The sequence below is a fragment of the Trachemys scripta genome, chromosome 21, assembly GCF_013100865.1.
Source record: "Trachemys scripta elegans isolate TJP31775 chromosome 21, CAS_Tse_1.0, whole genome shotgun sequence".
Classification (NCBI taxonomy): Eukaryota; Metazoa; Chordata; order Testudines; family Emydidae; genus Trachemys; species Trachemys scripta.
The window spans coordinates 14501174-14527906 of NC_048318.1; the positions used below are offsets into that span (position 1 = coordinate 14501174).

The 26733-nt window shown below is 38.8% G+C and overlaps 1 protein-coding gene across 17 annotated transcripts in view; it reads left to right on the forward strand.

Moving 5' to 3' along the window:
• The first annotated feature begins 611 nt into the window (after positions 1-611).
• NCAM1 (neural cell adhesion molecule 1) overlaps positions 612-26733 on the forward strand; it is a 242774-nt gene continuing 216652 nt past the window's right edge. For 3 of the 17 annotated variants that reach the window (XM_034754512.1, XM_034754513.1, XM_034754515.1), the window contains exon 1: positions 612-948. In XM_034754512.1, the coding sequence (XP_034610403.1) occupies positions 897-948 (52 nt within the window). In that variant the 5' untranslated portion in view covers positions 612-896. The remainder of the gene's footprint in view (positions 949-26733) is intronic. The other 14 variants (XM_034754518.1, XM_034754520.1, XM_034754521.1 and 11 more) reach the window with 6 other exon arrangements.

Consider the following 26733-nt stretch of genomic DNA (forward strand, 5'->3'; position numbering starts at 1 on the left):
ACACTGCATAAAGCCTTCATCAGAAGATGAAGAAAGATGCTTTAAAACCTGCCTTCAGGTAAACACAGTGAGATATTCTCTTTCCAAATGAGTGAGACCATTTTTTTTAAGTCCAAAACTCTAACTTAAGCCCCCAACAAACTTTGGCAGTTCAGATAAAATAGGATTCTGATCCAACCCACCCCAGTTTTGCAAAATTTTCTTGCTGCCAAGGTTTTGAAAACAAAATGGGCCAAAACCAGAACCATTTCTCAAATCCACACCACACTTTGGATTTTGGATAAAATGGAACCTTAGATAACTTTGCTTTTGTAAAAGAACCTCCCCTCAAAAAACAGCTCCATCTTTGCCCATCGGTGACTTTTATGGATGGTACCAGCATTGCACTAGAGATTTCGTTTAAAAAAAACCACATGCCTGAAATGCTTATATATAAATCTAGAAACACATTTCTACCTTTCTTCTTTAGCAAAACTCTATCAGCACGGAAATGTGTATAGAACGTGAGTGACTCCAGATCCTAGTAGAACCATGCCATATTTTGCAGGCGACTGCAACTGCTTCTCTCTACAGTACCTCCTTGCTTGATGCCTATTGCACTGTACTATTTGTGGCCAGCATGGGTGGAAGAACACAGTGAGGTGCACGTCCTCCTCCCTTTCCAACCTCACCAAACCAAATCCAGGACGGCGCAGGGATCTCTGTTGTGTGTGTGTGCTGAGGCTAGGACTGTCACTCATTCTCTGATCAGCTTCTGAAAGCAGCTAGAGAGCAGCTGGCAAAAAACAATTCTGAAAAAAAAATTACATTGCATCTAAATCTCTATCTAATCCACCAAGCTCCTATTGAAGGAAAAATATATTTGCAAGAAACTTCCACCCCAACAGCAGATTACAATGCTGCATACTAAGGATCTCATCTGGACTCTGTTTTTCCTTGGAGCTGCAGGTACATGAATATATATAATTTTTTTTTTTTGGAGGTTGGGAACAAATTTGATTTCTGACCACTTCTGAATACTGTGCAGTGATGCAATTTTAGACTCCTCCGGAGGAACAGGGGAATAGTGTTTTTGTTTCCTAGAATGCAATGTTTTTACACTGATGATTTGTTTCTCCCAAATATTGAATGTTGTGCTTTCCCCATCCCACTTTGTTTCGGAACTGGGGGGATAGCCGTAGAGGCTGGAAGCATTTCACTTTTGCGATTTTCCCCCTTCTCTGCATTTCAAAGGCAGCATTTTGGTGGAGGAGCTGGGAGATGAGCGAGAGGCAGAGAGACTGCTGGGGAGGAGGATTGGGAGGTGCTGGCTGAGCAAACATTGAGGAGAAAAGAATAAACCCCAGATCCTCAAGCTGAACCAAATCAGCATCGTTCAGAGTAAACACTGAAGCTAGGAAACCTCTTTTTGTTTCAGTGTGGACAAGTCCCCTTTGGTATTTTCGCCGCCTTGGCTCCCCCAGGGATGGTCAGTCTTAACGGTTTGCAATAGAGGGGAAAATTAGAAGAAAAGGAAAACGTGGGGGGTTTTTTTTTTTGCCCCCTCTTCCTGTGCATGGTGCTACTTTGCTTTACTAGACGTCCAGTTAGTTGGAAACATTGTTCACAATTGAATCTGAATGGGAAAGATGGCTCAGTCTGCAATTTGACAGGAGAAAGTGAAAGGGGTGGGGGGGGGGAGAGGTGAGGAGGGCGTGATCCAGGGGCTGGTTTTATACGTTGATACCTATATGTCTGAGTGCAAGGGGAGGAATTGCCCCTCTTTCTTGAACCCACCCCTATTGGATTGAAGGTTGTGTGTGTTGCAAATTGCAGACAATGGAGAGGGGGAAGGAGAATGAAATGATGAGGGTACTACGTGCGATGTGTTAATGGTGTCGCCATATGAGGAGCCAGGAGGGGGCTTTGTTTTAAAAAATTTCTACCAGAATAGCTGAAGGAGGGTGCTGGTTTTTGCAGGGCGCCCCCCCCCACACACACACGCCGCAAACGATGCATGTGTAATGTGCGGCGGGGGGGGCGGGGAATGAAACGAAGCAACGGCGAGGAGCGATGCAATGGCAAATAAAGGCGAGGGTGAAAGAGGCTGCAAAAAGAGGGACGGTTTGAATGCAGCTGCAAAGGGTGGGGTGGCTAAGAACCGGGGGGGGGGTCAGAGCTGTTGGGGGTGCAGTAAGTTCGGAAAGGGGAGGAATCTGGTGCAGAAAAAATCGGTGCGATTGTGTGTGTGTGTGTGTGTGTGTGTGTGTGTGTGTGTGTGAGCGAGAGTGAGCGCGCGCTGGGGAGGGGACGGTGGACGGGCGCGAGCCCCTGAGCAGCGACGGGGAGGGGGGAGTAAGTGAGGGGGGGGGGCTCGCTTGCATCCGCCGCCAATCAGGAGCCGGCGGCCCCGAGCGGGAAACGCCGTTAGGGGCTTTGCTCCCCAACGTTCCTAACGGTCCCGCCCCTCAGCCCTTCATCTCAGACCTGCCCCCACCCCTAGAGGCCCCCCGCCAGCGCCCCCCAATCCAAGCCCTGACGCTGCCACCCTAGTGTGGTGCACCCCCAGCATCACCCCTGCTGGGACCCCGCCTGTCAGCAGCCCCCTTTGCCCTGGGACGACGCCCACGCCAGCGGTGCCCCAAAGCTTGCCATGCACTTGCTGTGTGGCCGCTGTCGCCCCACCTCCAGTTGCGGGTGCCAGTGCTGCACCCACAGCTGCTTGCTCTTGTCACCCCCGTTCCGCCTTCCACAGCCCCACCCAACCCACTGTGTCATAGCAGCTTCACACACTGCTGCCAGCACCCCGCTGCAACCCCGTTCCCAACGGCCGTCACCACCCCGACGCCCATGGCACGCTGACTGTCAAGCCATGGTCCTTCCATCATATCCCAACTCCCCAGTCACTGCCATGGCACGCCTCAGCCTACACCCCACATACTGTCCCAGTCCCCACCGCCCCCAGGTACCATCACTCTCCACCACATCGCCCCACACTGATGACCCTCACATACCCAACAGCGACTACTACTGCCACTGCTCCACCCATCAACACACACCTTCCCAACTATCACCACCATGCCAACCCACTGCCATCAACCCGCACCTACCCCACAACAAACCCTGCCATTGCCCTCCAACCCATTGTCAGATACACCCCCAAGCTCAAAGCTGCCTAGTGAGCATCAACATCACCCCATCCTGTTACACAGCTTCCCCATACCAAAAGAACCATCCCACAACTGCTCTTTAATTTCGAATTTTTAAAATTTGTATTACTTCTTATTGGCATAGAACCCATATATGAATAAATAAGGAGATTGTCAAATCCCTGCCACAACCCTTTTCTATTCCAGCCACACCCTTCAATCACAATCACCACACACCTACCTTCTCTTCTGTAAAGCACCACTAGATACTTGCCTTTTTCCCCAACAATCACGCCAGTTACACATTCACACAAAGCATTCTCCGTTGTGTGAGGGGGAAAGAAAGTGCGTTTTTCCAGGGAACAGACCAATTGGGGTAATTAAAGCTTCACTAAAGGAAAAAAATTATACAAATACATATCTCTCCCTGCCCCCTTCAAAATGATGTTTATTTGTTGTTAATAATGAGCGTCAAGGTGCTTGGGGAGCTGCACAGCTCAGAACTGACAACTGTTAAACCAGTATAAAATGGAGAATGTAAAAGCCAAATAAAATATTAAAAAGTCAAAACAAAGCAGCAACACATCATACAATAAAAGCAATACCCAGCACATCTGTAGCACCTTCCATGCTAAAGGATCCTGCTTTAATTTGCTAAGCCTTACCTCCTCCTTTTCCTGCCCCCCTTCCCTCCCCCAAGAGAAAGAGAGAGAGAGAGAAAGAAGCTTGCAGGGTGAAGAATCCAGTCTGATGAAGGAAAAGTCAAGGCAGAGAAAGAGCTACGCCAGCCATGATAATGCCAATAAAAAGCCCTTCTCCTTTTACAGTAACTTAAATGTGGGAAAAAGCAGGGAATAGATGTGTACTAGTGAGGAAACCCTGAATAGAGGATTGTCTGAGGAGTGGTCACCCAGTGGGGTGGGAACAAAAGCATTCCTCCTGCATCTTTTAAAATAGCTTCTTTTGTATATATTTCTATGTCCTGGGATAGTAACGCCTTAACTTACTCTTAAATTAAAACAACATTCTTTTATAACTCAGAGGCTGATTTATAGACACAACAGATGGCTCATCTCCTTTCATTTACATCCCGAGAACTATGGTTTCTTAAATAATAGAGAACATTTTGTATAAACTTTACAGTGTTGACATATGGCCTGGAAGATTCCTGACCTGACCAGTTGATTTTTCTTAAGAACATTTAATTTAATATTAATTTAATGAATTCCCAGTGTTTGTCTTCAGGAGTGTAAAAGGGCTGTGGCTGCTCTCCAGACTGAAAGTGCCTTCATGTTTTCTTGGCTGGCCTCCAGAAATATATTTTACAGATAGACTTTCCTGCCTTAGGGTATAAGAAAAGATTGGTTTCTTGTTTTAAAAGAAGGCATGAACTTTTTTTTTTACTGCCATGGATTTGTGTTGGCTGAGAGGTAGGAAAGCAGAACCAATTGATGGGGGAGGAGATAGGAGAGGAGAATACTGCACCTGCTGCCATCAGTCTGCAGGGAACAGCAAGAAGCGCTAACGAGACAAAAAAGCACATTTTATTTTCTTGTTAAAAAAGGCCATCCTGCATTTTATTGATCACTCTCACATCTGGGTGTTTATGGAGTTTTTTTGTTTTTGTTTTTCTTTTGGTGTGGCTTTTGACATACTGTTTTTGAAGGACATACTTTAGTATGAATTTCATCCATCAGCAGTAGAACGCTGTTCTGTTCTATCACAGACAGGAAGGCAGATGTTATGGATTTTTAATGAACTTGTACACAACCAGTTTGGGAAGAAGCTGTCTTTCAGGGGCATATGCAGTAGCTAATATGAAGGAAACTGCCTGAAGAATTTAATTAGATCCATTATAAAGGCTTTTTCAACTAAAGCAAAATGACATTTTTGTTAATATTACAATGAGGATGTAAAACTTGAGAAAGTAAACATGTTCTACTGAGATAATGGACATTTTTAAAACAGCACACGAAACAGTTTGCTGGTCCTTCTGTAATACAGAGCAAGTCTGGAAGTAGCCTGACCAAGGGTGCGGCTGTGAAGGGAACTACAGCTCCCAGGCATCTCTCTGCTTCAGAATGAGATTCTTTGCGTATGTCTGCAGTGGACTTGAGAAGGGGCGGGAGGAGAAGGGGAAGGAGTGATGAATCCATCAAATCTGGGAGAGGGGGAAAAATTAGCCACATAGACTTTTGTTAGACATCAAAACTACCACAGAAGCAAATTTGAAGGTCAGATTTGTGCTGGCCGTGGCCTCTTTTGTTTGGGAAAAGCACACTGCCAAATCTTAAAGCTGTTGCTGATGCAAAGGGATGTAAATTAGTTGGGTTTGGCGGTGGTGCCATTATCCTCTTTCAGTTCATGGTGTTGAAATGCTGCCTCTCTGCTGCAGCTGCTCATTAGTAGCATTGCCTTTTGATGTTGCCCTGAGAGCCAAATGGTGGGCTTTCAGGCACTTTTAATGCATTGCATTTATAACTGTCTGAGGGAATCACTACTAACTGCTGGAATGAGATTTTTACATGTAATTCTTAGTTTACAATAGAGAAGGTGGGATGTGTTCCTAAAGGAAGAGGAATAGATAAGGGATCAAGGGAAAAAAAACTGCAAATGGAAATAATCATTTTACTTACAGTTCAGGTTTAGTCCTTTATACTGGCTCTCAAATCCAAGGATGGGAATACAAATATTTACTCTGTTGGATGAGTTATACCTGAAACTACCAGGTATACAGAAGCAGTCAAAAGTTGTGCCAAAACACATGGTGACATTTGATGAAGTTAAGAGCTTATTTGAAAATGACGAAGATGATTGTTTTTGTCTATAGTTTTCTTTGGAACTGGTTTCCAGCTCTGAAGTCTGTGGTTATTTCTGTTTGGTCACATGTAACATGTATTGTGGGATTATTGACTGACCAAACAGTTAGTAATGCCTAAATCCAAATAAATCAGAGGCTTAGGAGGAATAGACTTGGGCCCATGTTCAGTCCTGTTCTAAGCAACTGCAAATTCACTTCAGATTATTGGTGGTAAAGCCTGCTGAATTTAGCCCTGGATTTCTCTTTCTCTAATGGATGAGGAATTCCCCATATGTATGGTTGCTGTCTATTTTTGGAGATTATGCTGTCAAGATTGGTCTGGGGGCAGACTGGTTTTGTTTCAGCAGTGGTATTCCTTCCACTGTGGTGGCATTTGGAGATTTTGGACTTCATTCTTGTAGTTGATGACCTCCAAGATATGCTATAAAGACTCCTCTGTTCTCCCAGTCCTTTCCTGAAGGTGGGAGTGAATGGGAGATGCAGAATGTTGATGCTGGGGCAGGTTTTTTAGGAGTCTTGGTTTTTTTGAATATTGTATATGTTATGTTTTGACAGTAATTCTAGAGCCTGGGATAGGAAAAATGAAATGAACAGAGAGAAGCGGCCATCTTTCCAGTAACACCTCATTTGGTTTCTTAAAAAGGCAGTCATCCTTTCCCACCGAGAGCTAGAATGTCATAAAATTGTACATCAACAGCTACACTGAAGAAGATACTCTGGGGAATAATCACATAATACTTGCTAGCTGAATGAGTTATCCAGCTTCTTAAGCCATCACGTTTAAGAGGTGAATAATTGATATACATATCTGGTAACCATTTGGTCTACTAAGAGACAATTGTATGTGCAACAGAAACAAGGATGCCATGGACAGTTTGGGCCATCAGGGTATTTGTTCCTGAAGGTAGTGTTGGTTGCTCTTAACTTTCTACAGTATATTCATACTCAGAGGCATGATTTAAGAATAAGGAGCTAGATTTTCAGATCAGCCTTAATGGTCATCTGTTTTTTATTCACAGTCAGGCACCTAGTGCTGTCTTTATTCATTGCCAGGGTATCTGAGATACCTAGGCATATAAAGGTCTGATCCAAAGTCCATGGAAGCCAGCTAAGTCTTTCTATTGAATTCAATGGGCTTTAGATCAATCCTATGGTGACCTAAACTTTGGGCCCAAAAAACTGAGCCTGCATTTATTTGCACCTGCAATTTGTGGCCACAGAAATGGAGGCCAGTATCTGAAAATCCAATGCAAGAAGGTTATGTTTAAAATATGTAATACAATAATGCAATATCTGTAATAGTCTTCCAGCTAATCAGATCCCTGATCTTGTGAAGAGAAAAGACCGCTTTAGAGATCTGCAGAACTGTAAAGTGATAACTGTGGATGTCCTGACTTATCACAAACAAGCTAGAGTGATGTAAAGAAAAAATCCATGTGTTCTCACTCCAGCCTAAATCTTGTATGAGATTATTTCCATAAACCAATGAATAAAAATCTTTAAAAGGCTATATCTCCTCTGTTACCTATTCCACAGGGCAGTTTCATTTTTTAAATCCTTCCAAGAAGTTAACTGATACTTTCAAAACCCAATGAAAATAAAATCCTCAGGAAATAGTGTGACTGGCAAAAAGTGAATTGTCTACTAAAAATAGTAATTTTAAAATAGTCTATAGTAAAGTTGTTTTACTAAAAAGAATTTGATAAGACTATTTTTAGACTATTGTGCTTACTTTACCACATTTGATAGTACTGAGCTTCAAGTCATTGTAAAAAGAATATCCAAAAAGTGACCCTTGAGATTTGCCTGTTAGTCTGGGTGACCATGAAAAGCTTTAGTCTTGCACATTTTTTTAGAGCTTTGCTGATATTGAATATTTTTGCACTATTATTTACAGGTCTAAAAGATAAATATTCCTGTTAATTTTCATCAGCTGTTTCTATGGAAAGAGCTTTGTTAGCATGAATAGTTCACATCTACTTGGACAAAGTAAATATTTAACATTGAATTAAGTAAAGTGAAGAAGCTAGGAAAGAATAGTAACAAAAGAAATTTTAATAGGTATTTTAAGGAATGTTTTGTTTAAATATCTAGCATTGTTATTCATATGTCTTTTCTGAACCAAAAACACTGCTTTGTTCATAGACAAATGATTATTTTGTAATAGTCGGATCATGAAAAATCAGAGTAGATTGATACTTTTCACAGGTTAATTATTTTTACCTATATAGTACATAAGACTTATTGATTTTCTTTAATGCAGATTGTTGCTGTAAAACAGAAGTAATGGACAGTTTTAAATATTTCTATTACAATTTTATAATGTATGATGCATGAGTCAACCTTGAAGTGTCAAAGAAAGAAATGCAATTCTTAATTTCTCAGTCTCTCTTTTAAGTTTAACATGAAGTTATTCAATCAGTAACTTGAAGTCTTATTCCAAGGGAGAAGAAAAATGTTCAAAATTGCTTGAAAACAAAAAAGGATGGTAAGTCTGTGAAACATTCAAAAGGGTTCATAATGAGAAATGAGTCATTTAACTCATTCAAGCTACAGTTTGAGGTCTTTTTGGGCAAAGTGTCGTTTATTGGCACTTGAAGTGGAAAGTTCGTGCCATAGGAGGGTCCTGGCCTGGTTGTATAAATGAAGTGATGTTGACAAGGTGATGAGATGAAGAATAGAGAGTGGTGAAACTTTTATTCATGAAGATAGAAAAATGGTGTGTCTAATTCTGATTTGTTTTTTGTTGCTCATGTAACTTGTCCAAATACCAATACACACTGTGAAAAAACATTTTGATAAATTGTATTCACTGTGATAATATATTTGTTAATAAGCAGCAAAGACTTTGCTATTAAATGTCATTAAAATTACTGCTATATAGTAAGGAATAGTATTAAATTTATGTTGGGAATTGTAAATTTCTTTATTTGAAGAGATCCTCACAGTCTCAGAAAGCAATGCACAGCTAGTTATTTCTGGGTTTAAATGCAATCATTAATTTTTGCAAATAAACTGTAAGTATTATTATTAAAGATGAACAATTAGAAAAACTAGATTTTTCTTTGTGTTCCTAGCTAGGAAAACAGAATCTACATTAGATCTTTTTGTATTGTATTTAAAACAGCCAATTTGGCATTGTTTACAAAATATTGGCAAATTGGTCCTAATGTGTGGTATTATTGCATAATCTTATGTTTAAAAATAAACAGTGGAAATAATTGAAGAAACGTCAGAGTTTAGAAATGCTTGTTGGTGGTTCTTCACATCGCACTAAAAAAGCAGGCTGTCTTTGCATATTAATCACTCTTTGAAAGGAAGTTTGCCTTATTTGCATTGTGCATGCACTGAGGAGTCCCATAGTGAGCCTGAGAAAAAAAAGGGGGGAATTGTAATTGTTGTTCTGAAAAGAGTTTTTATTCCATTCAAGTGGAAAGGCTGAATGCAGGAGAATTAGTGCAGTGTTTTGTGGAAGAACAGTCCCATTTGGTCACTTCATTTCATGTGGAGCAGTCCTAGCTTGTAAGGAGCCCGAACACTGGAGATAAGGTTAAAAGGGGAGTGACTCATCATTGTATGATGTAATCTACAACACTAAAGATACTCTCTATTGCATGTACAAATAATCATTGAATCATCAAGTAAAAAGGAATGAAAATAAAATGTCGGTGAAATGTATAAAGTTTAGTGTTTGCTTTTTTATTAATGTGTTTTTATTATGATTGTGAGTTTATCGGAAACTCATCTGTGGAAACTAGTGATTTGGGAAATCTTCAGGCTATATATTTTTCAGAATAAGAGGTTTTTAGACTGGATTCATCAAGGCAGTCCTCCAGTTTTACAGTAGCATGACTGTTACTCTAGTGTAAAACTGGAGAATTGCAGTGGTGAATCAAATCCTTATCTTTTTGTCACATTTTTGCCTACTGTTGTTGCAAACTCAGAAGACAAAAATGGAAGCTCTTGTTACTTTTATGTATGGGGCAGGAAAATGGGAAGTTGATGGTTCAGACAAGACAAGGAAAGTAAAGAAATCTTTTTTTGAGATTTTAAAATGTGAACTTTAGGAAGCGATAACATTTTGAAGAGGAAGAGATTTCCCTGGCTAATTTTCTCAATAGTCCAAGAAGAAGAGTGATTATATTTAAAATACTCTTAGCTGTGGTGGAACTAGGATTTTAACACAGGTTGATGCACAATGTGGGACCTGGGTTGGAGTTGGGGTGGATGATCATTGTTGCCAGTGGCATAACCAATAACTGCAGTTTTAAATAGAGATGTGTCCAAATCTGGCCCCATAAGTAGGTAACTTCTATTATTGCTAAAGGCGGGGAGGGAGTGGAGATACAGACATCTATCAAGGGGACAATGTATCGTTCAGATGGTAAATGAAAATCTTCATTATATATCTCCCTCCCCCCCCCCCCAAAAAAAAACCCATAGAACTAAACCTATATTTATATTTAATTAATAATATTGACTGCTGTTTTTCAGTAAAAACTTGGCTGTAACTGCTTATGCTTTATCTCTTGTTACCCAATGGTTGGGTGTCTTTTTTTGTACTTAAATTAGTTTAGTTATGTGCTAAAATTATTAGTTTGTGAATTATGCAAGGTTGCAGATGAAATAGTGCAAATTTGAAGTAGTTTGAAATATAATTATCCTCCTTTGAATAACAGACTGCAGAGAAATACTTGAGCTTTGATGCTCTGATTTTGGAAGAAGCTTCTTGAACTTGAATCTTTCCACAAATTAATCACAGGAACTGAACTGCTGATGCTTTCATTGTTGTCCTTTATAACTGAGAAGTATACAGTGTGTGTGTTTTCAGCTGAACAGCTACAATTAATGTTGGGAACATATTAGAGATCTCATTTTAGCAATGCTGTTCAACTAAGAAAAGAGGAAAGAAACATGAGTGTCTTTAACACGTTTTCTCTTGTTTAGTCAGAAGTGGGTGCTTTGTAATATACACATCACTGCATATATACAGAAGTATAGTACAGTTTATGTTGCCGATGTAGAGAAAAAATTGGCTTCGTATTGCAAAAACTCTGCCTAAGTAATGTTGGTGTCATGACAACAGTAGTTAAAAGAAACTCCTGACTGATACTCCCTCTTTATTTTGTCCCATTTTTCTATTTCTCTTATTTATAAGGAGCACCTATTACTTTGGTGTCTTGAGAGTTGTGTGTAATTATTTTGGCAAATATAGTATACAATGAGAGACAGATGTAATAGCAATTGTGATGTTTGCAAAACAAAATCCCTTAGAAGTATCACATGGTGTTAAGGATTGGAATATCTATGTAAACAGAACCAGCTAGGGATACTGTTGTTTGCATTTGTCACACCTTAATTTAACTACATTATATTTATTTACTGAATTATTATTATTATAGCTATAACATTATGACATACACTATATATACACACAACTGATTTTTGTGGGTATTTTGTAAACCTCAATAAACATATCCTTGTTTTTATGTTCTCAGTACTTGATTTATTAATAACATTTACAAGTTTTGCTTGTAACAATCATGTTGTGTTATAGAGTATAACTCAGAGTCAAACAATAACTGCACATGCCGTTGGATAATTAAAAATGTTCAGAGAACTTACTGGCAGATTCATCACATTTATCAGATTCTCATGTATACCCTAAGAAAATATAATCAACAGTTGCTTTTCAGAGTGTATTGTTTGTTAACAAATTGTTTTAAGCCTGCAAAATTCAAAAGAACAAATACTGTAAACATATTTCATTTGTGGTGTTTCTGAAACATAATCCCTTAGAACTATAATGGTTTTAAGGATTGTGAATTGACATACAGAATTACTGCATTTAGGAGACTATGGAGTAGGAGTATAATCTCTTTATGATCTCTGGGATGCAACATACTACTTTGCTACAGGCTTTCTGAGGCATTTAGCATTTATTATGTACTCACTGGTGGTTTGATATTTGTTGGCAGGAGGAGGCTAAAATGCTATTTAAACAAGCAAAAGGTATATAACAGTATTTATTTAACCCTCAAAGGATCTAATAGATCTTAAAAATATACTTTCCCAAAAATAAAATGGTGCATATTATTAGGTATTGATGAAGTGTTTGGGCTTTGTCTTTTATCTCCTCTTTGTGGTCACTAGCATTTAGGTGGGTCCTCCATTGTCTCCATCATCACAATTAAGAACATATGCAGATATACATACTTGCGTCATTGTATTAGGTTATAATTGTAAAGCTTTACCAGCTTCTCTTCAGCTCTCTAACAATTTCCTATTCTAACCCATCTTTTTCCCCAGCTAGATATGTCCCCAATGGTCTGTTTGGATATCACAAGTATTAGGTAGAACAAGCCCCCTCCCTCCTGCTGTTTACATCAGTTAACAGTATATAGTACTTATAGCTCAGCCGCTGTTGTTGCTTATCCTTGATTTCCGGCTACTTGGTGCTGTGCTTGTTGTGAGGAGCAGAGCAGCAACTGTGGTGAAGGCAGCCATGTAAGGTAGATATTGAAGAATCTCATTTTTTTTATTTGAACAATTTTGGATTTAAAAATGTAATTAATGAATTGGTCCAGAACACAGTCAAGATATAAGGGTGGGGGTTTCATTGTCTGAAATGCTCCAATAGCTCTGAGTCTGCAGGGCCAAATAAGAGGCTACACTGCAATGAAAGAGTTAATCTTCATTAACATAACCTCCCACCCCCACATAGTGTCACTTTTCAAAGCAATAGGGCTTGTGTGTGTATATATATAATTTAAAGGCTGATCGGCTGCAGAGTTGTTAGGTCAACCTTATGTCTGACATCAGAGTTTTGTCTGAGGGTCAGTAGGCTGGCAAGGAGATGTTAGTTTGGGTCTGCTTCTAGATTGGAGTTCAAGGAGTTGTGAGGAAGATGTGACTTGATGTTTTATGCTAGTGGGGGTGGTTTTCATAAATCCTTGAGTGAGGCTGTACAGTGAAAGCCACACCTCTTTCTAGAATAAAAATTACTTAATCTAGGCCCCATGAAACTAATTTTTCTTACAATAGAGCCTTTCCATCCCTAGGGAGAAAGTACTTTGAGTGTGCTCTTGTCGAGTTTGGTTTTGCATAATATTGCTTGTTAGGGGACAGATCTTGTGTTTGGATGTTTGTGCTTAACTGCCTTTCACTTCAGTGGTAGTTGCATGTATGCTTCTGAGGAAAGAACCTAGCTGGTGGTGACTGTTTTGAGATGCTTTCCTGTTCCATGTACTCAGAGATCACATCCATTGGTTACCATGTCAACACTTTTACTACAAAATGTTCAGAATAATTGCGTAGGTAAGTAAAGGTACACATAAATCTGCAGATTGGCCCCACACCCTGCTATCACAAAGTAGGACGTGCCTATGAATTGCAAGTAGATGCAATAACCTCCTTACGCATGCTGGAAAAATAGAGATATTGATCAATTGCAAAGAAATGCAGCCTACATATAAGCAATCCTTCCACTTAAATTGCAATAATGTTAACAGTTAAAATGATTATATTCCATAGAATCTTACGTTTAAAATTAATGTCATTTAGTAGTCATAGTAGTAACAGTGGCACCTTAGAGACTAACAAATTTATTAATTTGTTAGTCTCTAAGGTGCCACAAGTACTCCTGTTCTTTTTGCGGATATAGACTAACACGGCTGCTACTCTGAAAGTAGTAACAGTGAACATTCTAGTCCAACCGAGTGGTTCTCAACCTGTTTACCATTGTGGGCCGTATATGTGGTCCACAATGTGTTATGTGGGTTGCATACAATACTACCTGCTTGTCCCTGAGGATGTCACATGGGCCGCAGCTCTGTGCTGGCTGGGCCACAGGTTGAGAACCACTGTTCTAACCTATGTGGGCTCTTCTACAGCTGTCATCACTATTGTAACTGAGAACCTTCCAGTGATGCATTAAGTGATGTATCTGTGATGTTTTTCTTTCTCTTATCCTCTTCTTCAGGAAGAGAATTGTGTGTACAGTGGAATATTTTTTCTTTTGGTAGGGTTTTGTTTTGTGAAAGGTACATGATGCTGTGTGTTAGAGAGAGCAGGGTTGAAGAAATTTGCCTTGCACTTGGAGTAGAAGGTGGTGAGGCTTGCCGTGGTTTGTGACTATATACATAGTACAGTAAATGCTTAAGTTAAACTTAAAAATTTTATCTCTAACCTTTTCTAGTAACCCTGATCTTAGATGTTTGCAGCCATAGTAGAAACAGTCTTTCAGACAGAAGTGTACAATCTTTGTGTTGTCACTTTAGTGTTGCTAATTTTTAGCATTAAACTTGTATAAAATGAGAAGAGCCAGCACCGTAAATAATATCCTTTCTGATAATATTTATAACAATAATAATGAGCAAATGCAAATCCCTTGAACAAGAGCACTTTTTAAAAATTTTCAGTGGGATATCTGTTGTAGTTGTTTTTATACCTGCTTGAAGAATATACACCCCTTGAAGAATACCTGAATTAACTAATTACCTGTAGATATACATGTTACTGTGTATTGATTTTTAAATTAATTTGGGTTTAAAGAAAACCACTATAGATGGAGAATATTTTTGTATGAATGCAACTCGTAGTTTAAACAAAAACCACAAGCCAAATGGGAAGCAAATCACTGGAATTTGTGTCGCTAGTAACCATGAAATGAGGATTCAGTGTTTTCATGATTGCAGTCTGTGATGAGCACTGCAGTACTATTATTCTATCGGGTTTACAGAATGATTAATGCCATATCTAGTAGCCCTTGTGGAGGCATAACAGTTGCTTCTCATGGATTTAAATTAGTAAATGTAAATGAGTCCTAAAATCAAAATGGTAAATCCCATTCTGTAGTTGCCTTGTGTATGTTCAGGCCTTGCATTGTTTATCTCTGCAGTGTCTATTATCTGCAAACGCAGTTATTTGTTATTTATTGGGGCATACACAAGTAGCTGCAAGTTTAAAGGGGGGAGAAGTGCAACAGAAAAAAAAAAAGATCTTATCCCTTGTTCTTGAAGACTGCATTTTGAGTATAGGGACCACAAGAATCTAGTTGAAGTGATGGGTGAAGCAACACTGTTGATTCCCTTGGAATTTAGCACTCTAAGTGGATTAGAACTAAAAATAGCTCTGCCTGACATTGTACCAGATCAGGCAGCATTTTAAAATATCTGCATTTGTAGATTTGAGGTAAATGAAAATATCCACACTTAAGCATCCGAAAGCATAGTTTCTATCTAACAGTTTTGTTACTGGAACACCTGAATGTTGGTTGTAATTCTAAGATGTACATTTTTAGGGATATCTATGTTTAACATGGAACAAACATTTCAGAATGAAAATGTAATTGTAGTTTTATATGTTGTGTGTGTAATTCCATTGCTTGTGTCAAAATTTTAACAGCAACAAAATATTAACGTTTTGTTGTAATTTTTGTGTATGTGAATTTAGGCAGGATTGTTCACATCTTAATTATTAGCTATTTATTCAGCACTATAAATATGCATGGTACTTTATAGAACAAGTACAGATGACGTGCCTGTTTCTTCATTGCATTGTGCAGTCATCTATACCTTTTGCATAGTGAGTGAAAATTGGAGGTAAAATGCTAATAAATCAGCATGGAGAAGGACAAGGTTTACATCAGTAAGATGATGTGATAGCTTTGGTTACTTTTGCTTGTGTCCTAGAAGTTATAGTTGAGTTAGATGTTTTTCTGTGTAAGTCATTGTATTGTTAATGATGAATTGTAATGCTAATTAATTCACCTTAACGCTAACATTTGTTAAATGGTGGTATATGAGCATGACGACATCGTCTGAGATGAGACTATATGTCTTTGCTGTAAAACATCGTTTCAATTTTAATAAGGGAAAACAAAATAAACATTGTCTATTTAATCAAAAATCTGGATCTCTATTACCATAAATGGCCATCTTACAGTTTAAACTCCATTATGTACTTTTGTTGCATTTGTATTTTATTCTGTTTGTCAAGTCTTTGGAAGAGAGAAACATCTTTGGTTGCTGGCCAGATGCCATTGATGTTGATTCCAGTTTTTATAACTGGGGTCTGGTCTCTCATTATCTCCCAGAGATCTTGGTCAGCAGACATAATGCCAGATACATGTCTCACTTCTGATTCATACTAGTGTAGGTCCATGAAACCACTGAAGTTACTTTGGTGTAACTAATATTCAGCCTCTCTTAATGAGCATCTCATATTAGATAGAAAACCCCCCCCTTTTTTTTCTGGTTCAGATCTGGGAAGGATTTTAAAAACAGATAAACAGGATTCATAAATAAATTTGCTTCCTTGGTGTTTTGGGTCCAGCATGTCTGTGAATTAAGCTTTATAAGCAACAGTAGACCCTTAATACTATGAAATATTTTTATTTTATTTGGAAAGAAACTAGTATTTGGTTGCCAGTACCTGTTAGCACCTCATACAATCTTTGCAGCTTGTGATAAGGAACAGAACCAGCATCTTTTTTTTTTTTAATAGTGCCAATTGTATGTGATGGACACACACTTTTTTTTCTATGAAAAGAACGATCGTTTAAAAGAAGAAACACATTGAAATGGAAAATACCATCCAATCTAAACACTTACTTACTTTAATGACTTGAACAAGGCTTACCATTATGCTCCACTATGTAATCAAATGTTCCTCAGGGTAATACTTAAAGCAGTCTTATTTCCATTTACAAGATAAGGTATTTGGAGTTAGTTCCTCACTTGGAAGCTACCTCTGTAAGTGGAAGGCATATAAATACACCCACGTATGAAGTTATTTACTTACTTGGAATGTGTACAAACAACAACAAACACTGCAAAACCACAGCCTACCTTTATAATAAAAGAAAACAAGCAGTCTATATGTGTCTTGCACACAGGAACACTTTAAAAATCCTGTTTCTTGTAGAGCATAAAAACGAAAATTGCGGAAGGTTGTGATGTGTGAGTCCTTCCTATCAAAAAGCTCTGTGATGCTAGGAGACGGAATGCATATGGTGAGCTTTATAACTGCTTATGCTTGAGCAATTGTGGTTCATTGGGTACAGTTTCATCCGGGTTTTGTTTGAAAGACCTTGCTGTTTTTGTGGCGACAGTAAGGAATCCTGTCAGTCTGAGGACATCAGTTGTCTTCCTTGATTTAAGGAAATATAATTTGGTAATAATACAGGACAAAAATTAGTAAGTTCATTTCTTGTTGAAAGCATAAATAGAAATAATTGGGGCTTATTAGACTGATGAAAACGTATGTCAACAGCAACCATACAAAATCATTGGTTCCACTGAGAAGAAGGAATGACAAACTACAGTCTAAGAAACAAGGAGAGTCTCCATGTTCTGTAGAGCTATTTGCCATATGCCGTGGTTCAATATGCAGGAACCAAGCGGAAGAGAGACTTGTCAACAGTAAACCCATAAACCAGTACAGAGGCACATAAAGCAAGTTCTTTCATCTGGAAATCTCAAGGGTACTATATTGCGTAAAGCATGTCTGTTGGATCTTTCAGTTGTATGTCATGCTTGACACTTCAAGCAAAGCTAGAACTATCACAGCATTCTTAATCTTCCTTCCTCTACAAGAAAAATTACATAATTTCTTTTCTCTCATTCAGGACATTTAGAGCTTCCTACCTCAAGGTATTTTTGTGTTGCTAGACATGCAAATTTATGCTGAAATATGTTTGTTTCAGGAAGAGAGGTGGAAAATCTAGAAGGGTTCAGATTATTTTCTCTTTTTATTTCTTTTTCCATGTTCTGTAAAAATAGCGGGTTAAGGATTATGAATTTGCATTCCTTGTGCTTTAAAGAAATGTAGAATAATGGAATAATGTGATGGCCGGTTAGAAATTAGGCATTGTATCCCCAAACCAATGTCTGACGACAGCAGTCTTTGTCTTTTGTATGGCAAGAACGGTGATTAGCAACATACAAATAACCAAGAATATATCAGTAATCCAAAACCTTAGCAGAGGCTCTGTGGTGTTAATAGGAGTCCATATGAAAGCTGTTTAAAAGAAACTCATAGGGCCACTTAAGGTGGGTGGATGGTTATATGGTGGGGAGCATGGGAAAAAGATAAGACCTAATGTAGATTGAGTTTCATAATTTGAGAGTTGAACTTCTCCTCCCATTTGGCATGTAGAGTACTACTTACTAGACTTCCCAATCAGTTATAATATTCAATTTAAAGGGTATGTAATTGCAGGAGTATACTGGACACAGAGGAGCTCATAATATTCTTGATATATTTGGATAGGAGATTACATCTCTGAAAGAGAGACTAGAATCTGGAGCTATATAATCACAAAGTAATAATTTCTTTTTCAGGTTTAATAAGGCATCCTTTTAAGAATATTTGTACATTTTGCTTATTTTCAGTAAATTTTGAAAAAAGTTACAAGTTGATAGAGTATTTGATCTTTTGCTTACTATTGTACCTTATCTGTTTATTTTTGTTCCACGTGAACTGTACCTGATTGCAACATTACTAGCTGTGTTTGTACATACCTTTCAAGATGAGCATCTAAAGATGAGCATTTTACTTGTCTTCTTTTGTTGCTTCTACAGATTTCTAGAACACAGGGAAGAATTTAAAGCTATAACATCTGCTACTATATTTGATTGATCAGCTGTGTGCTTTGCAGAAAAGCTCTGTGGGATATTTCAGTTCACAGTTCATTTTAATATTTATAGGGGTTATAAATTAAAGACAGGACAACCAGAGGCAGTTATAGCTGAAAGCTCTGGCCCAGGTGAAATTCTTTGAACTCCACTAGATGGCACTAATTTATTGTGTGTGTAGAATGATGATGTTGGTGGGAGAAGACCAAATGGACCTGGTGGTATAGTTGGAAGATGTTAATTTTGAAACAGTGAAGTTGAGTAAAATAATGAAAATCTGCAGTACACATGAATTATGTATCTGCTTGACGGTACTGCATTCTTGAAAGGGCATGAACTTTTTACGCTTACAAGCATTGAAAAGCCCTGAAAAAATTAGGTGATGTTTCAGACTGTGTGGAGAGATAGTAATATAAGCAAAATATGAGGATAGAGAAAATAACCAGAAATTAAAGTTATTACATAGATGTATTGATTTACCACCATTCTGTACTACTTTGATTCATGAACTCCCTTTTCCTACACAAGAGTCAATTTAGATGATTGTTCAAATGTTCAAGAACCATACCAAGGAAACAACTTCCTTAAAAGTTGGCTTTCTCAGAATAGTGTATTGCAGATCTATGTTATAGCCTGTAAATTTCTCTGTCCAGATGATCACTGGGAGTTCTACCTCTGCAGTTATATTTATTCTTTACATTAGTGGCTTCTTCAAGTTGAAGAAACCATAGTAGTTCCTTCTCTGCAAAGTAAATGCCTTATCACCCCATTTCCAAAATTATGGTACTGTTAACTGCACTGTACATAATTAACATTCACTACTGCATAGACAATTAATGCATTTGAGGTCATATGCAGGAAAGAGGCTTTGCATCCAGCTTCTCAAAGGCCATTGATAGATACACAATACTCCATAATCCCTTCTCAAATACTTCAGCATCCAGGAGCTTGGTCTGACTCCCAGAAAAAGTGTTTTCATTAGAGTAGTGGATTACCAAGTCTGCAACTTCTAGCCTTGGCTTTGATTAATGTTAAAATGGAGTCAACATAGCAGGGCCTTAAAGCGCTGGGTTTCACGGGAGCATATTTTATTGCAGCACATGGGTACCAAAGGCCATTACATCTCTCTCTGTTGTCAGTGAATACAAAGACTGAGTTCTCAACAGAGGCTCTGTGTATCATATTGAGCCAAGTTACACCTGTTTGTTCAAAGATGACTACTTGATCAAAAAGATACTGGTATGTTCTCTGATCATCCCCAAAATATAATTCTGAGAAGGTGTGGTTGTAGTCGGGTTGGTCACAGGATATTAGAGAGACAAGGTGGGTGAGTCCTTTTATTGGACCAACTTCTGTTGGTGAGAGACACAAGCTTGTGAGCCATACAGAACTCTTGAAAAATCTTGTCTCTCTCACGAACAGACGTTGGTTCAATAAAAGGTAATGCATCACCCATCTTGTCATTCTGAGAAGGGACACTTGGAGTCTTTTCTGAATCAGCTGGTAATGCAAGATTTGGGGTCAATGAGAAATGCAATTTTTCCAGATGAATTCATTTGGGCACCCTGTTTTAAGCAGGACAAAGCATGATGATTCTGAAAAAGCTATGGCGATTGTGGTGGATAAGGAGCTGAACATGAGCTCCAGTGCAATGCTGTGGCCAAGAGGGGCAATGCAGCACTTGGATGCATAAACAGGGTAACTGAGTAGGAGTAGAGAGGTTATACCTCAGTATTTGGTACTAGTGTGACCACTGCTGGAATGCTGTGTCCAGCTCTGGTATTCACACTTCAAGAAGGATGCTGATAAATTGGAGCGGGTTCAGAGAAGAGTCACAGGAATGAGTAAAGGATTAGAAAACATGCCTTATAGTAATAGACTTGAGGCCCTCAATCTGTTTAGCTTAATAAAGAGAAAGTTAAGGAGTGACTTGATTATAGACTATAACTGCCTACCAGGGGACCATATATTTAATAATTAACTCTTCAGTCTTGCAGAGAAAGGTATAACACGATTCAATGGCTGGCAGTTGAAACTACACAAATTCAGACAGGAAATAAGCTGTAAGTTTTTGACAGTGAGGATGATTAACCATTGGAACGATTTCCCAAGGGTTGTGGTGGATTCTCCATCACTGACTATTTTAAAATCAAGATTGGATGTGTTTCTAAAAGATCTACTCTAAGAATTATCTTGGAGATGTTCTCTGGCCTGTGCTATACAGGAGGTCAGACTAGGTGATCGCAGTGGTCCCTTCTGGCCTTAGAACCTATGAATATCAATGTCTTCAAAGGTCAGGCTTATTTTATTGGTTATATTAGCAGCCTGGTGTTGACTGTAGATTTTCACCCTGTAGCAACTAGTCCTTTGGGCACTTAGTTGTTTTCCTCATTCTCTTTATCCCCTGTCTCTGCCTTTGATGGGAAGGCTGTTGTGTGGGCTTCATAGGTGCCTCAGCTTTGAGCCAGGCAGGAAGATATCAGGGTGTTTGATTCTCAAAGTCAAGTAGTGGCATGTGTGCTGGACCTGAGGGTGCCCTGGGTGCTGCTGCACCTCCTCTCTTGAAGTAGTTTCCATCATGTACAGGGTTTACAGTTTGGTTCAATGGCTCTCAGCACCCGCATTATTCAAATTGTTTCAGCACCCTTAAGTAGTGTCGTATTCTCCTCAATGTTAATTTACACTCTTCATCTTAACTGATTTTTCCATCCAGTTAGGGAGGAGGGCAGTGCCTTTCTTCCCTGAAGGATCCACCACTCTGGACATAGCAAAACCCATGAGTTATGATTATCTAGTATAGCAAAATGGTGGCAGAGTTCCACTTATGATTTTTTGTTTTAAATTAAAAGCTCCCCCGGTTGGTATACTTGCTAAATTGATAACCCCGTCCCTACTCTTTCTGCCTTCATGAAGGAGAGAAAAACCCTTCTGCATGCTGTTCTTTCCACCCAAGAAGGCAGTTTCTTTCTTTTTTACCCCCAGCAATTTCTCCTTTTTCCTCCAGTGTGGCTTCTGTTTGGAAGGGAGAAAGTCTTTGGGTAGAACTGAGGACTTCCCTAAGCTAGTGATAGATCACTAAGCATGGTGAGTAGTTGCAAGCAATTGAGTGGCTCAATATAGAGTATCAAAAGGCTCCTGCTCCTGAACTTAAAAAAGGACTTTTGCATTTGGAATGGAGCACTTGAGGCAGATTGCCTTAGCACCTTATCTTTACCGGGGGGCTTATCATTCCATGGGGGCACACTAGGGCATCTGCTCCTGCAGCTAGTACCTTAGCTATTTCCCACTTTGCTGCACAGCACATTGGGGAATTCCAGAGCGTTCAGCAATGTGGTTTTAGTATCTGACACCAGCCATCAGGATCACCACTGTACGTCCATTGTGAGCCAACACTCCACTCCGCTGGCAAACACTTTGAAATCACCTTGGGAGGAGCAGCTTTTGACCCAATACTGTCAGTCTGCTCTCTGCCAGAAGTTGTATCAAGATGTCTGTACTCATTGGAGTTGAATCAGACATTCAGTGATGTATGTAGTGTATGGCAGAATTAAAATCCATTTTCAATTCATTCGGTTGGCAATTTGCCTTCAGGCTTTTATGTTGTAATACTGTGAAGCAGTTTGATTTGATTTTTTTAAAGTTATTTTTACATGTAAACTTATTGTAGGTTCATTTGAGATTCTGGTTCTCTAGAAGTAATTATAGTTATCATTCACTAGGTACCACACACTGGGAACTACATGAACTCACTCCAGTAAAACAGCCAGGCTTTTTGTCTTTTGTTTTTCTGTTAATGCCATTAATTTTTACATTAGTTGGAGCAGTTTAGGAGTATGACATTTGATGAGGCAGACAATTGGGGATATAAATCACTGCTTTTGAATTTCATGCTCGCCATGTAGTTAATGTTTTCTGTTGGTTTTGGTTTAAGATTAAGAAACAAGAAAGACTCATGGGAACAGAAACTACTAAACCCACAAGTAACTCATGGAAAGCATATCAAACACACACACTAATGAAAGATGGGTAATCACCTGAAACTTGCTTAGGCATACACGTATCCCTGGATTTTGTGGATATTTCTGGATCAATGCATTGTATATCCTAAAAGCTTTCATACCTGTAATGTTTTTTTTTTTTTAAATCTGCACAGCCACTTCATCCCACCTACAATTCAGCAATTTATTTTCTGGTTTTCATTCTAATAATTAGAACATTTTTATTTTTAACACTGCACAACCTTTTAAAACATTCTAATTAACTGGATCATATTAAGTGTAGTGGGAATAGTTTCTCTCTCAGAGGCTGGTTGGAGACCAAATGGCTGCTGTATGAATCTTTGGGCATATCACAAATCTAAATGTAAATCAGTCTCGAGGGGAAATTCAGTGAAGCATATCTAGCTTTGTTTGGTTTGTTCGATTGAGATAATCAATCAGGATTTACAGTGGAGACCTGGTGGGTGTGAATGTAAGTTCCCTTTGCCAGAACAGAAGGTGGAATACAAAGTTATTTGACATTCTTTGCAAACAGATGGAAACCACTGCTTATGAGTTTGCATGTGAAAGTTTTTGGGAACAGCTTTTACCTAAACATGTCTTTTTGTTTTAATTTAATAAACATGGCTAAAAACACTCAAGAGCTGTAAGTCTCTCTTGATTATTGGAAACAAATTTGTGTGATGCTTAGCTGGGCTTTCCTGTTAAGACAGGGCTTATAAAAGCCTAGTTGAATGTATTAAACCTAAGGAAAAAGCATGAATAAGATAAGAATGGCTAATGAGGGTGATGAATTCATTGGATTGTGTATTGTTCTGTAGACCACAGCCTTTTAGGAATACACTTCGGATTTGTTTGTGTATTCTTAGGACACCAATGAGATGCTTTGTGATGTGCTGGGAATAATTGGCTCAAAAAGAGAGAGTCGCTGTGGTAAGGGTTAAAAATCTCCATTATTTTCATCCAAAATGAACATTGGAGTTAATAGCATGTGACTCGGTAGCCACTTCCATTAATTGTTAGTGCATGTTGCCATTTAAAATAAAGGCACACTTGTAGGCACAGGATTGTGGCCTGGTGAGTTTTTTTATATTTGGTGAATTTTCAAAAAGGTATTGAGTAATAAAGGGAACTGTTCATGTAGATCTGTGCCTCATGCTTGCATCTCCTGTGGCGTCTTATTTGACTTCAGTGAAAGCAAACAATGGGATAACTTCTTGCTTACATACTCCATTTATGTCTTTTCTTTAGTGAGTACAAAATAATGGGGCTGAGTCTCCCTTACACTAAGGCCCCTTTGCACCACACTGGAAGTATAAAAGGACTTCAAAGCAAGTGTAAATGTTGTTTATGTAAAAGGGAATCAGTCCCATTTATTCTGTATATTTACGTATTCATTCTATCAGTTACGGTATGTACGTTTCAACGGTTCTAAAATTCCTCTGCTTCAGTATAACTTGGATCACGTGAAAAGTATAGGTTTGTTTTCTGGCCCCGTTTGTCTCCTGAAGTATCTTACCTGTTTTCCTTCTCAATCCTCTCCAGCATAAAGCCTGCACAGACCGATTGCTTTTCCAACCAAGAAGAGCTAGAGGTGACTCTGGAGCTCATCTGCGCTGCTCTTCAGTCAGCTGAAGGGGTCAATGGAAAGTGACGCAAACTTCTCCTTCAGGGTTTATATGCTCCCTTATTGGGATGTTATGCTGCCAGCTGATAGGGGAACAAAGGACTAAGAGAAAGTCCTAAACTTCGATATCCTATCTGATCACAGGGGGTTCTATTACTAGACCCTTCACCAGACTTCCCTGAAACATTTTTGTTTGTTTCTAAGGAAAGTTTAGTATAAAAAAGATGCCTAACGTTGTATAGACTGCCATTCTGGATAGTAAAGCTGACTGAGTCACGGAGATGATAATATCGTGCAGCATGGGCCTTTGATTTCTTCATGCAGATCACCCCACTGAGTGTTAGGCTTGCAGTCTTCAGTATATACTCAACAATTATTATGAATGAATATTTGTATTACAGTAGCACTGAGAGGTCCCATTCAAGAGACAGGCTCTACAGAAACATAGCAAGGGACAGTCCTTGCCCTAAAGAGCTACAATCTAACTATACAAGATGGTAAGATGGAGACAGAAGAACAGAGAGCCTTCAATCTGAAGGTGTGCCAACAACTGTAGTTGCTTTATTTCTTTTAATTCATAAGAAAAGTACCCTGTATAAAAGTTAATTGTAGACTAAGGAGAATAAATCACGTCTTCTCGCATTTACAGTAAATGTCCACTGCTTAGTGAAAGAGTTTGGCTACACCACTTATGTGATTGTTCTTGTTTGTTACGTATTTTCCTCACCTGATGGATATTAATTTTTAATCTCAGCAGCTATGATTTGCTCTTCTCATTATCTGTTGTGAAAGAGAGATCACATTTCTTTTTTGCATGAAAAGTAGAAAAGGAAAAAAAGTAATGCAGTTACTTCTAGTTAAAAGCTAAGCAGGTCCTATATGAGCCTTGTCTAATTCATTATGGATTACTGTTTTAGAATTAGAAAATTGTGTTATAAATCATGATGTCATTTCCAGCTAATCAAATTCAGGCAAGGGCTTTCTTGCTCCCATGAGATCTGGCCCATCACAGACAGCTGTGTCAAGTGCATTGATGTCTGGAAGGGATGGGGCGGGGGGAGAATCAGGGTTGTAACCTGGAATAGGTTTTCATTGCAGTTTTCTTTATTTACTATTCATTGCGATAGAATAAAAAAGGTGCAAATAAAGCACTTACACTTTACTAGTAATCAAGTTCCATAAGTCAGGCTGTAACACATTTAAACTGATGTTTCATGTCAGGGATTCAGCACCTGCTTTTTTTATGCTGCAACATACTAACGCCTACAAATAAATGCTAAAGAGAATCAAGGAAAAACAAAATGTCCTCTCTGAACAAAGGAGAATCCAGTTGGATTCACAAGAAGAGTTGTGCATGGTATAATAGGGGAAAAAATTCTTACCACACACAGAAGCAACTTAAAAGTGTGGTTCAGAAAAATCTCAATAAAATGATATTGGCTGGGATATGTCTACGTGCTGGCATGCCTATGGAGATAGTTGATTGATATTTCAGAGAGTACACATGGGTTCTTCTATGGACATGCAGAATTTCATGAGCTGTGATACGGAGAAGGTATATAGACCAACAGATGTAGGTGGGGAGAATCTGTAATTTAGTACAGGAGACCTCACTTCCGGGTGGTAAACATTAAGAATGGCTCTGTACATATGTCTTTGCTATTTATACTTTCTCTTAGAACTTTGAGATTTGCCTAGGTTCTTCCCAAAACAGAAAAGATGTTCTCTGCCCAAGGAGCTTTTCAGTTAACCTAAATGTGATGTAAGTAAGAAGAGTTAAGGCAGTGGGTAAGAGAAAATGGGGATAATATCAGCGAAATTACAGAGTTACCCAAAGAGGGCCTGGCCTTGACTCGAAGTAGGAAAAGAGGGTGATTTTTTTTTCCTTTTCTAACAAAGAATATCTTAGTTGCCTAATTGCATCTAGTTATTGTGGCTGAAGTGGGTTTAAAGGAGGGTGTGTAAGAGAGGAGATTGAGGGGACTTTTGTTACGTTTGTGTTTTCAAAGGAGAAAGTAATAGGGAAAAAGAAAAATTCTACCAATATATCATTTACATTTGTAGGCTGTTTGACATAAACTAACAGCTCTCCACTGCTGTCAGAAGCAATGATTTAATATACCTGCACCTGGTGCAGGTGTCTTCAAAGAGTGGTAAAGACAATGATCATCTAATTGCTAAAGTAGTCACTGGAAGATGCACATATGATGTGAGGACCGTCATACTATGTCTTTGTACAGCACCCAGCACAATGGGGCCCTGATTCTGGTTGGGGTCTCTGGCCTTTCAGTTTCTGGACTGCTGTTGAATTCTGGGAAACCACGTAGACTTGGAATGTAAAAGGAGAATAGCATGGAAGAAGTTTGGGAAACAAATGGATTACCATCTAATCTTTTTTACTTGGGTATTTGCAGTCACTGGAAGTGGGCTTTATCTTGAATCCCAAGAGTGTTGTTGTCTTGTTATTCTCATTCACAGATTGATGTACGGGAAATTCATCGCAGAATTGCATCTGGCTGCA